Source organism: Phocoena sinus, chromosome 16, assembly GCF_008692025.1.
Source record: "Phocoena sinus isolate mPhoSin1 chromosome 16, mPhoSin1.pri, whole genome shotgun sequence".
Taxonomy (NCBI): domain Eukaryota; kingdom Metazoa; phylum Chordata; class Mammalia; order Artiodactyla; family Phocoenidae; genus Phocoena; species Phocoena sinus.
This window is the reverse complement of record NC_045778.1, coordinates 62,660,383-62,673,501: the sequence shown is the minus strand read 5'-3', so window position 1 is coordinate 62,673,501 and position 13,119 is coordinate 62,660,383. Positions and strand designations below refer to the sequence as shown.

At 40.4% G+C, this 13,119-nt stretch overlaps 1 protein-coding gene across 5 annotated transcripts in view; it reads left to right on the top strand.

Annotated features, from left to right (window-relative positions):
- The window catches only part of SORCS1 (sortilin related VPS10 domain containing receptor 1), a 575,069-nt gene that overhangs the window by 505,262 nt on the left and 56,688 nt on the right, over window positions 1–13,119 (top strand). For all 5 annotated transcript variants that reach the window (XM_032609239.1, XM_032609238.1, XM_032609234.1 and 2 more), the window contains exon 19: window positions 11,237–11,423. In XM_032609239.1, the coding sequence (XP_032465130.1) occupies window positions 11,237–11,423 (187 nt within the window). The remainder of the gene's footprint in view (window positions 1–11,236; window positions 11,424–13,119) is intronic.

The following is a 13,119-nucleotide window of genomic DNA, read 5'->3' as shown; positions in this document are numbered from 1 at the left end:
ATTCTCATATGAGACAAAATAGACTTTAAAATAAAGACTATTACAAGAGACAAAGAAGGACACTACATAATGATCAAGGGATCAATCCAAGGAGAAGATATAACAATTGTAAATATTTATGCATCCAACATAGGAGCACCTCAGTACATAAGGCAACTGCTAGAAGCCATAAAAGGGGAAATCGACAGTAACACATTCATAGTAGGGGACTTTAACACCCCACTTTCACCAATGGACAGATCATCCGAAATGAAAATAAATAAGGAAACACAAGCTTAAATCATACATTAAACAAGACAGACTTAATTGATATTTATAGGACATTCCATCCAAAAACAACAGAATACACTTTCTTCACAAGTGCTCATGGAACATTCTCCAGGATAGATCATATCTCAGGTCACAACTCAAGCCTTGGTAAATTTAAGAAAATTGAAATTGCATCAAATATCTTTTCCGACCACAATGCTATGAGACTAGATACCACTTACAGGAAAAAATCTATAAAAAATACAAACACATGGAGGCTAAACAATACACTACTAAATGACCAAGAGATCACTGAAGAAATCAAAGAGGAAATCAAAAGTACCTAGAAACAAATGACAATGAAAACACAACGACCCAAAACCTATGAGATGCAGCAAAAGCAGTTCTAAGAGGGAAGTTTGTAGCAGTACAGTCCTACCTCAAGAAACATCTCTAATAAGCAACCTAACCTTACACCTAAAGCAGTTAGAGAAAGAAGAACAAAAAAACCCCAAAGTTAGCAGAAGGAAAGATATTATAAAGATCAGATCAGAAATAAATGAAAAAGAAATGATAGCAAAGATCAGTAAAACTAAAAGCGGGTTCTTTGGGAAGATAAACAAGATAGATAAGCCATTAGCCAGACTCATCAAGAAAAAAAGGGAGAAGACTCAAGTCAATAGAATTAGAAATGAAAAAGAAGTAACAACTGACACTGCAGAAATACAAAGGATCATGAGAGATTACTACAGGCAACTATATGCCAATAAAATGGACAACCTGGAAGAAATGGACAAATTCTAGGTAAAGCACAACCTTCCGAGACTGAACCAGGAAGAAATAGAAAATATAAACAGGCCAATCACAAGCACTGAAATTGAGACTGTGATTAAAAATCTTCCAACAGACAAAAGCCCAGGACCAGATGGCTTCACAGGTGAATTTTGTCGAACTTTTAGAGAAGAGCTAATGCCTATCCTTCTCAAAATCTTCCAAAATATAGCAGAGGGGGGAACACTCCCAAACTCATTCTACGAGGCCACCATTACCCTGATACCAAAACCAGACAAAGATTTCACAAAGAAAGTAAACTACAGACCAATATCAGTGATGAACATAGATGCAAAAATCCTCAAAAGAACACTAGCAAACAGAACCTAACAGTGCATTAAAAGGATCATACAACATGATCAAGTGGGGTTTATTCCAGGAATGCAAGGATTCTTCAATATACGCAAATGAATCAATGTGATACACCATATCAACAAACTGAAGGAGAAAAAACATATGATCATCTCAATAGATGCAGAAAAAGCTTTTGACAAAATTCAACACCCATTTATAATAAAAACCCTCTAGAAGGTAGGCATACAGGAAACTTACCTGAACATAATAAAGGCCATATATGACAAACCCGCAGCCAATATTGTTCTCAGTCGTGAAAAACTGAAACCATTTCCTCTAAGGTCAGGAACAAGACAAGGTTATCCACAGTCACCACTATTATTGGAAGTTTTGGAAGTTTTAGCCACAGCAGTCAGAGAAGAAAAAGAAATAAAAGGAATCCAAATCGGAAAAGAAGAAGTAAAGCTGTCACTGTTTGAAGATGACATGATACTATACATAGAGAATCCTAAAGATGCTACCAGAAAACTACTAGAGCTAATCAATGAATTTGGTAAAGTAGCAGGTTACAAAATGAATGCACAGAAATCTCTTGCATCCCTATGCATTAATGATGAAAAATCTGAAAGAGAAATTAAGGAAACACCCCCATTTACCATTGCAACAAAAAGAATAAAATACCTAGGAATAAGCCTACCTAAGGAGACAAAAGACCTGTATGCAGAAAATTATGACACTGATGAAAGAAATTAAAGGTGATACAAACAGATAGAGATACCACGTTCTTGGATTAGAAGAATCAACATTGTGAAAATGACTATACTACCCAAAGCAAACTACAGATTCAGTGCAGTCCCTATCAAACTACCAATGGCATTTTTCGGAACTAGAACAAAAAATTTTACAATTTGTGTGGAAACACAAAAGACCCCGAATAGCCAAAGCAATCTTGAGAAAGAAAAACAGAGCTGGAGGAATCAGGCTCCCTGACTTCAGACTGTACTACAAAGCTACAGTAATCAAGACAGTATGGTACTGGCACAAAAACAGAAATATAGATCAGTGGAACAGGATAGAAAGCTCAGAGATAAATTCACACACATATGGTCACCTTATCTTTGATAGAGGAGGCAAGAATATACAATGGAGAAAAGACAGCCTCTTCAATAAGTGGTGCTGGGAAAACTAGACAGCTACATGTAAAACAATGAAATTAGAACATTCCCTAACACCATACACAAAAATAAACTCAAAATGGATTAAAGACCTAAATGTAAGGCCAGGCACTATAAAACTCTTAGGGGAAAACATAGGCAGGACAGTCTATGATATAAATCACAGCAAGATCCTTTTTGACCCACCTGCTAGAGAAATGGAAATTAAAAAACATAAACAAATGGGACCTAATGTAACTTAAAAGCTTTTGCACAGCAAAGGAAACCATAAACAAGACGAAAAGACAGCCCTCACAATGGGAGAAAATATTTGCAAATGAAGCAACTGACAAAGGATTAATCTCCAAAACATACAAGCAAGTCATCCAGCTCAATATCAAAAAACAAAGAACCCAATCCAAAAATGGGCAGGAGACCTAAATAGTCGTTTCTCCATAGAAGATATACAGATTCCCAATAAACACATGAAAGGATGCTCAACATCACTAATCATTAGAGAAATGAAAAACTACAATGAGGTATCAACTCACACTAGTCAGAATGGCCATCATCAAAAAATCTAGAAAGGGTGTGGAGAAAAGGGAACCCTCTTGCACTGTTGGTGGGAATGTAAATTGATACAGCCACTATGGAGAACAGTATGGAGGTTCCTTATAAAACTACAAATAAAACTACCATTCGACCCAGCAATCCCACTGCTGGGCATATACCCTGAGAAAACCGTAATTCAAAAAGAGACATGTACCACAGTGTTCACTGCAGCTCTATTTACAATAGGCAGGACATGGAAGCGACCTAAGTGTCCATCGACAGATGAATGGATAAAGAAGATGTGGCACATATATACAATAGAATATTACTCAGCCATAAAAAGAAACAAAATTGTATTATCTGTAGTGAGGTGGATGGACCTAGAGACTGTCATACAGCGTGAAGTAAGTCAGAGAGAGGAAAACAAATACCGTATGCTAACACATATATATGGAATCTAAAAAACAAAAAAATAGCTCTGAAGAACCTAGGGGCAGGACAGGAATAAAGACACAGATGTAGAGCATGGACTTGAGGACACGGGGAGGGGGAAGGGTAAGCTGAGACGAGGTGAGAGAGTGGCATGGTCATACATACACTACCAAATGTAAAATATCTAGTCCGAAGCAGTCACATAGCACAGGGAGATCAGATTGGTCCTTTGTGACCTCCTAGAGGGGCGGGATAGGGAGGGTGGGAGGCAGACGCAAGAGGGAGGATATATGGGGATATATGTATATGTATAGTTGATTCACTTTGTTATAAAGGAGAAACTAACACACCATTGTAACGCAATTATACTCCAATAAAGATGTTAAAAAAATAAAAAGCTATCTATAACAAAAATATAAAAAAATTTTTTTTAAAGATTCAATGAGAAACTATAGAGAGAAATGCTGTTATTATTTCTGGGACAGAAAACTTTTGAGAAATGTTCTCTTTTTCCTTAGTGACCATCAGGAATTGTTCTAGAACAATCTTAGCACAATTCACGTAATAAGTCACATGCCAGAGGTCGGTCTTATTGAATAAGCACAAGGGGGATAGCGCTTCTTTCCATGAACTCCTTTCCACCTGCTGACAAAAATCTCTTCTTTGGAGGCCAGAGCAATGTTATACCATAGTTATCTCCTTTTCTGTTTCTTCTTGAGACTCAGCCATAAAAAACCTTGCCAGTCTAAGTCTAAAGTTGCTAACCTGAGTCGCATACCCTGGAATAGGACATGCAAGGCAAAGGTGGATTATTTTTGTTTTTCTAATTTATTTATTGAAGTATAGTTGATTCACAGTTATGTTAATTTCTGATGTACAGCAAAATGATTCAGTTATACATGTAATATACATTCTTTTTCATATTCTCTTTCATTATGGTTTATCACAGGATGTTAAATATAGTTCCCCGACTATACAGTAGGACCTTATTGTTTATCCATTCAATATAATAGCTTGCATCTGCTATTCCCAAACTCCCCCAGCCCCACCCCCTTGCAACCATAAGTCTGTTCTCTATGTCTGTGAGTCTGTTTCTGTTTCATAGATAAGTTCATCTGTGTCATATTTTAGATTCTACATATAACTGACATACGGTATTTGTCTTTCTCTTTCTGACTTACTTCACTTAGTATGATAATCTCTAGGTCCATCCATGTGGCTGCAAATGGTATTATTTCGTTCTTTTTTATGGCTGAGTAGTATTCCATTGTATATATGTACCACATCTGCTTTATCCATTCCTCTGTCGATGGACATTTAAGTTGTTTCCATGTCTTGGCTATTGTGAATAGTGCTGCTCTGAACATAGGGGTGCATGTGTCTTCTTGAATTATAGCTTTGTCCAGATATATGCCTAGGAGTAGGATTGCTGGATCATATGGCAGCTCTATTTTTAGTTTGTTGAACCTCTATACTGTTTCCCATAGTGGCTGCACAGATTTACCTTCCCAAAATGTGGATTATTTTTATTTCACACTCCCCATCCTGCCCAAGTACCTTTAGCCATAAGAAGAAAGACTGAAATGTCTGATTTTTGTTTCTGGCATTTAATGCCCCTAGTGATATCTTTGTTCAAATACTGTGGTCAAAAAAACATTGAAATAATAATAGAAATCCAAGACCAAAGTCGGCTGTATCTCATGATCAATCTAACCAATGTCTGTGTTACCTCCTGGTTATTTCCTATATACTTAATATTTAAATGTTTATAGTAACAGTAGGAATAAAGTATTGTGTTTTGTGATGTTTCTTATGTTATCCCCTACTCCACTGCTTCTTTTAAATTTGATGAAATCTTTATTGCCCCTCCTTTACTCCTCTCTTTTAACCCTGCTGATCTTCCTCTGCCCCTCACTTCACTTCACCCCTGGGGTAATCAGTGTTAACAGGCTGGGTTGTTTTAACCAGCACACTTATGCTCATGCAAACACATACAGACTTACAGTACTTGTGTTATTTTATGCATTTAAAACTAGATTATACTATAGGTGTTTCACTTCAATGTAGTTTTTGCTGCATAAACTGTAAGGCACCTTCCAGGACTGAATTTCAGTAAAACCTGAGTCAGGCCCACCCTCGAGCTTTGCAAGGACCAGCCTCTGACAAACGAGTCCAGTTTCTATCTGCAGTGGGTCCCTAATGCCTTCAGGTGGGTCTTGGAGTCTCATTTCTGGACTGAGGCTGTCAGTGTTGAGTTACTGTAGCATTTGTTTTCCCATTTTTCTCTGAAGCCCTGTTACAGGACCTGATAGGTTAGGTTCACACACCTTTCATTTCTCAGGCTACATTTCTTGGCTTCATTGTGGCCATTTGATATATTTGTTTTTCTATTACAGAAGCCAGCGCTGCCCTTGGAGAATCCCTGTGTAGATTTCACGTGGCTTTTGTGCCTTTCTTGGGCACTTCTTTTGAGCTAGTACTCTCGGTTCTGTGTCTATATTAGGGCATGTGGCTGAATGGCATTAGGTCTAAAGAATTTTATGTGACAGTCTAGATATTTCCCAGCGTAGGTTGTGTTTTGGGAATGTCTTGTCGTTAGGTTGAAGTACCTCTTGATACACAAGATTTTCCTGATTACTGAGTATGAATGCCTGTCATTTCCCATATTCTCTAACTTATGTATGGCTTGAACATGACACTGCTTCACCAGAGGGAAGACATTAGGGTAGTGTATGGAGTTCACAACAACCCATCTTTCCACTTATAAGCAAAAATATTGTCGGGGGCAGGGAAATGGTCAGAGCCAGGAATAGAGTCTAAACAAGAAAAGAAAGTGAGGCTTGCCTTTGTTATCACCTTTCTCTCACTCTAAAAGGCATTGCAAGTAAATTCCAATGAAAGGAACTCAACAGGGACTGAGCTGCAAGGATAAAGCTAAACCACAAATCATCTTGGACCTGTTTTTAAGCCTCTCACCAGCTATGGGACTTCTGGCTTCTCGTTTAACCTGTTTGTGCTCCAGTTCTCCTGGTATAGCAAATAGAAATAACATCTTCCCTTGGTGTCTCCCAAAGGTCCTAACAGCCAGATGAGATAATATACAAGAAAGCACTTTAACGAGCAAGCATGGTAGAAATGCACAATTTTCAAAATTTATTTTTTTCTTTCTTAAATTTTCAAAATGTATTGAACAGAAAAGAATCATCTGCAAGCGCTGTGTTAGGTACTGAAGATACAGGCCTTCAGGGTACATCTCAGCCCTGTATACAAACTACCTTCATATTATCCAGCAACTCGTTTTCCTAGAGAACTGACCTTGACCGAGTGTGTCGTGGAACTTTTGTGATTGTGCCCCAGCCACTAACAGTGAGTTTAGTTCTTCCATTCCTGGCTCTATTAATACATCCTTAGCACTTAGAATCCTAAAACATCCTGGGAAAACTTTCACCATTGTGCCAAGGTGGAATAGGAATGGCATCAGCTTGTGTTCTACTGTATTCATCTTTAGATGAGTTCGCTCACAAGAAAACCTAACGTTCGACAGTCTGAACCAGTGGGCCTCAACCTTTGGTGCAGCCCAGCATCAGCTGTGGACCTTTTTCAGGCCACAGCAGGACCAAGCATCCTCCCCAGAGGTCCCGAACCAGGAGGTGGGTCTTGGATGATAACTGGACATCAGCTTTTTTTTTCTTTTAGTTTCTATAAGAGATTTTGATATCAAAGGCTGAGATTCATTGATTTCAAAACCAATAAACTATGGGAATTAATTTAGCAGGAAGGTGAATGTAATTTCCTGTTGCAACTCATATATCTATCTACCTATCATCTATCGTGAACTATGGCCTAATTGGCTTCCCAGAATATTTGGGCCTCCTTCCAGTGCATCCTCCATATTGTAGCCAGAGTGATCTTTTTGAATTAAAAATATTACCATGCCATCTTCCCCCACACCCCTGCTTCAAACACCGATGTCTTCCCATTGCTCTTAGGAGAAAGATCGAAGTCAGAAACTAGGCCGCCAAATCCTAAAATGCCATCGTCTCCTCTCCAGTCTAATTTCACATGTTCCTACTGTGCCTGTATTGTTAGCTTCCTTTAACTGTATCACCCCCTTCTGCCACAGGGCCCTTGCACACCTGGTTCCTGTTGTCCTCATTGCCTGAACTCCTCACCTCCATCTCTTTTGCTCATGTCCTTTGTTTGGTTAAATTCTTTCCTTCAGGCCTTCTCAGCTCAGATACCACTTCTTCCTGAAGCCTTTGTTTCTTTTTTTTTTTTTTAATTTATTTTATTTATTTATTTTTGGCTGCATTGGGTCTTCATTGCTGCGTGCAGGCTTTCTCTAGTTGCGGCGAGCTACTCTTCATTGCCGTGCATGGGCTTCTCACTGTGGTGGCTTCTCTTGTTGCAGAGCATGGTCTCTAGGTGCACAGGCTCAGTAGTTGTGGCTCACGGCCACAGCAGTTGTGGTGCACGGGCTTAGTTGCTCCGTTGCATGTGGGATCTTCCCGGACTAGGGCTTGAACCCGTCCGTGTCCCCTGCATTGGCAGGTGGATTCTTAACCACTGCACCACCAGGGAAGCCCCTTGAAGCCTTTCTTGAAGTTCTCAATCGGGTTAGATTTTCAGCTCTCTACTTCTCCCTGCTGTACAAGCTTACAATGCCATGGACCTCTGACATCATCCCCTAGAATAGCTTTTTATTTATTTTTGTGATTATTAAAGTCCATCTGTCTCACCAGTAGTTTTTTTGCTCAAGAAAGCCCAGACCACATCTGTTTTGTTTAGTTGGTTATAATTTACTTAACAGCATTTTCTCCATTTAGTACCTGACATATGATAGACACCTAATAAATATCTGTCACTGGTCGAATTAATGAACGACCAGAAGAAAGAAAGAATGACCCCATTAAAGCGGGGCAGGCATACCTAATCAAATGGTGACCTAGGACTTAGGAATTCTTCCCTTTGTCCTGTTTCTTATTCTGTAAAACAGTTGGTATCCTTGCCTGAGATGGTAATTGCAGCCCAAGGAAGTCAGAGGTTGATGTAGGTGAGCCCCAAAGTGATGCAGCTACAACTGTGTTAGGTTTTTCAAGCACCTGAGAGCCGCTGACGGCAAAGGCACGAGATCCGGTGTGTTCCACTTGAGTGGGCAAAGCTGCAACAAACAGGGGTGAATCTGCCGCCTTCAGCTGTCAGATACTTGGCCCCTGGATGCTCTCTTCTCCTGTGCAGAAGAACACCAAGCCCAGAGGCCTGCGCCCACATCAGGAGGCCTTGGGGATCTCACATTTGATTGGGGGATTTCATGTCTTTACCCACTGGGGCTCTCAGATGTGTGGTAAACCTGATATACATATATCTGTATATCTATATCTCCATCCCTGTACCTGACCTAATATTCTAAAAGCCTGGCTCCTCCACTCTATTGGCAGCCCTACTGATGCACTAGTCCAAATGCCGTGAGACTCCCTCCTTTCACCTGTGATGTACACAGAGAACATTGTCCACCGTGGAGAATTAGGAATGCTATCAGGCCAACAGACAGTGGACATCCAGACAGAACTTGGGAGGAGTTTCAAGTAACTGACAAGAGGTCTAAGTCCAGGGCCACACAAGGAGAGTGGTGAACACCAGACAGAAAGAGCAACGCAAGGTAGACTCAAGCAGTAGCAGCCAAAGCTGTACTTTCCCCAGTAACGGGGGTAGTAGCTGCTCTCTCTCTGTGGAGGCCGAAGTAGAATCAGCTGAGAGGCTAATCTCCCTTCTTTCTTCTTGCAAATGGTGACCCTACCTGATGTCCACTCTGTCTCTGCAAAGAACCCTATACCTCTCTTTCCCTCTCTGTCTGTCTCTCAACCTCTTTCTCAGAAACTATAGTGCTTGTTTCATTCCATAGATAACCTGGTTAATTAAGCCTAGCGACTCCTGGTATTTCCCTGAGACACTTGTCCCAAATAACGTGAGTAGATTTTAAGGTGGGTTCTTCCTCCATGCCCAAACCCAGGATTCTCTGGCAGCAACTCTGTTGAAAATACAGAAAACATGGGAGGAAACTGACCAAAAACAGAAGGAGAAATTGATCAGTCCAATCTGGTTGTCCAAATGAAGGACAAGTCAGCAAGAATGGCTGACATGTATATTTATTAGTAAAGGGAATTCAGGTAATTGCACAATGTCTGGGCTTGTGGATATTTGTTTCATAATTTTGAATGGAGTTTCTTTTTCCCACCCTAGGGGAGAATTTTTGCCCAAGTCCTTACTGAAGGTTAGCTGCTGTGTACCCCCTCACACAATGCTTGGCTGGGCACAGATCAGAAGAGTAGGTCACATAGATTCCTAAGATTTGAATTGCTTTTCCTTTCCCTATGAATTAATCTTTTAAATGTCAGCATTTTAAACTTGCCCTTTTCACAAAATATGATACCATATGAACCTTACTTAATTGAAAATACATTTCTATTTCAAAGGTTTTTTGTTTTCTTTCCCACCCCCAAAATGGGAAAAGCTAACGAAACAAGCAAAGAAACTTGTTAAAGGATGGGCTGCCTGTGAGGGATGCTGGGTTTTGTCAGTTTTTCTAAGAAACTATTCCTTAAGAATCTCAACTAATTCCACAGGCTATTTTTTTTTTTTTTTTTTTACAGGTTTGGGATTTTATAAAGCAGACTTTATCTTCTCCTGCTCACTAGTGGGAAGTTTAGAATCATATGATTCCAGTCCAGCTTTAAAAGGGATATAGCAAGTCTTTTACAGCTGCATTGTTTTTACAGTCATTCATTTTGGTATCGAATTTTACAGATGACTGATTACTCACATGTCTTCTATAACAACCTTTGAGTTAAGATGGTAAGACATTAATATGTCCATTTCACAGATTAGGTAACTGAGACCAAAGGAGACTGAATGACTTGCATGAAGTCATCCAGCCGGTTAATGGGACAACAGGATTAGAGCTGGGAGGAGCTGTCAATGCTTTACCCACCTATAATGAATGAAACCCAAGTCCAGAGCGATGAGTTCAAATCCCAAGACTGCTGCTAACTAGCTGTGGTAACCCTGAGCAAATGGTTAAAACTTTCTTCACTTCAGCTTCCTCATCTGTAAAATGAACAAACATTGCCCACTTTTCTCTAGACTGAGATCCTGTGAAGAAGAAAATGAGATCATTTTGATAGTACAAAATGCTGAAATGTAAACAAGATAACCATCATTATCTTAAACAATAATAGGGCTGAGTCCAATGTCATATCATGTGTAAGGCAAGGCGTCTCCTGTCCTTCCTCCAGCACAGTTAGGGAACCAGATATAAAGAAGGGGATTTGGGGGTCCAGGACACATGGGAAGTGGTCCTTGATTATGTCAGGGAGGCTGAAGTTTTTAAACTGTGTATGTAAGCCTTGTATTAATGTGTATGATCAGACTGTAAACAAAACCTTCAGAGAAACTGAATATCAAATTGGAGCTGATAATCAAACACTTAATTTTCCAAATCTTGAAACTTTTGGGAGTTGGTGCCCTTCAGATTTGGAGAGCATCCATCTTAGTAAACTCCCGTCTGCCAAGGAATGTCACAGGGATCCTGTCACACAGACAGATGCTCCCAGCTATAGGAGGGAACCAGGGCTGCCTTTTGAGCCCGGGGCTCACACAAGCCCCAACCCCTGGAGAAGCAGCAGTGAAGCACCTCCGACTCCCCTTCCTCTGATGTTGTCTTTCAGGGTGACGTCCAGAGGACATTCATCCAAGTGGACTTCGGGGATGGCATCGCAGTGTCTTATGTCAACCTCAGCTCCATGGAGGATGGGATCAAACACGTCTATCACAATGTGGGCATTTTCCGAGTGACCGTGCAGGTGGACAACAGTCTGGGGTCTGACAGCGCCGTCCTGTACTTACATGTAACTTGTATGTTATTACTGTTGTTGGTTTATGACATATTTTAGATATTGTGTCCTTTTAAAGATTTAATCCAAAATTCCTTATCTAGAAGAAGCTCACTAGTCACCTTTTAGCAGGAGGGGAGAGGAGAGTGAGAGAACCAAGTGGGGAGAAAGCAAGAAGAAACCAGGGTTTAGTTTTGAGTGAACTGGACTCTGGTTTGCTTCACATTGTTCTCTTGCACTGACTGCCTCTTCCAAATGCTTCTGAGAGACGATACCTGTGTCTGTGCTGGGCCTGAGCAGCTTGCTGGGCTGGTTGATTGAATATGAATTTGTTGGTGGGGGGGGGCGTTCTTTGGGGTTCTTTTTTTTTTGGTCGGAAATGTTTGAGAACAATCCCCATTAGCACAAGTAATGGAATTTCTCCCCGTCTGATTTTTTTTTTTCTCTTCCCATGTTATATCTCATTATTAATAATTCTTTTAGACTTTTGTTCCTTTTTTAAAAAAAGAATATGTTTCCTGGACTTTGATCTGTGATGATTTGGTCCTAGAAGGTGGCATAGAGGGAAAGAGGGTAAATAATGTTAAGGAAGCTACAGTTAGAAATAGTTTCAAAATGTATTAAAGCTTTTCCCCCATTGAGGAGTTCAAAGGTGTCCTAATGAGACAATGATATCTCCTAAGCTGTGTTTGGTAAAAATGTTTGCCATGAGTGCCTCTTATTCTTGGTGTATATGGGTGTCCCCAGACAGGCATAGGACTTGTTTAGATTGCTGGATAAATGGCTTACTTTTAAATGAAAGCTAGCCCCTTTATAGGAATGGTCATGTTCAGATTCCAAGTTCTAGGCCAGGAGTATTAAGGCTAGGCAGTATTCCATGCCTCTCACCTGACTTTTGTGCATTGAACCAAACTGAGCACAGAAAGTACCAAGTAGAATCTCTTTTGTTAAGCTGCTGTGATCCAGTGGGTGGATAAGACTATTTGGGGGTCCCCAAGAGATTGTTCCTTAGTGAGATTTCCTGCCCTGTCAGTCATTCTTGATCCTTATCTCCTGTACACTCAGGACCCAAGTGCTTCAAAGAAACACACCCATCCTTCTTTGAGTTTAAACAGAGTTCTGCAAGATTCCCACTATGCCAACCCCACATCCCCCTTTTCAGCTAACATTTGTTAAGCTCTTACTGTGTGCCAGGCTTTGTGCTAAACATGTTCTTTATGTATATGATCTTCCTTTTCAAAACAACCCTATGAAGTAGGCACTATTAGAAACACTAACTTACAAAGAACAGTGAGGTTCAGAAAGCTTAAATCACCCATTTGAAGTTGCAGACCTACTGTCTGGCAGAGCCAGGCTTCAGACTCAGGTCTCCCTGCCTCCAGGATCCCAGCACTTGGCCACTAGGTTATTATCAGTGCCTGTGCTGGCTTGGGGTTAGAGGATCCAAGTCTCCATCAGCCCTTACTCGCCTCCACATCTTTGCACATCATCCCAAAGGAATGTGAACATTTAGGTTAGAGGCAGTGTACTGGCTGTACAGCTACATGGGTTCCAGACGCATTTCCCAGGCTCTCTTCCGGCTGACTGCCGCTTTTCAGCTGTCCTAGATAGACTTCCCGGAGTTGCCTCTTACTAAAAGATAATCCCTCCCTATATATCAGTATCTACAAGGACAAAAGTGATAATATCCCAAGACTAATCCTAAAATATTTAAAAAC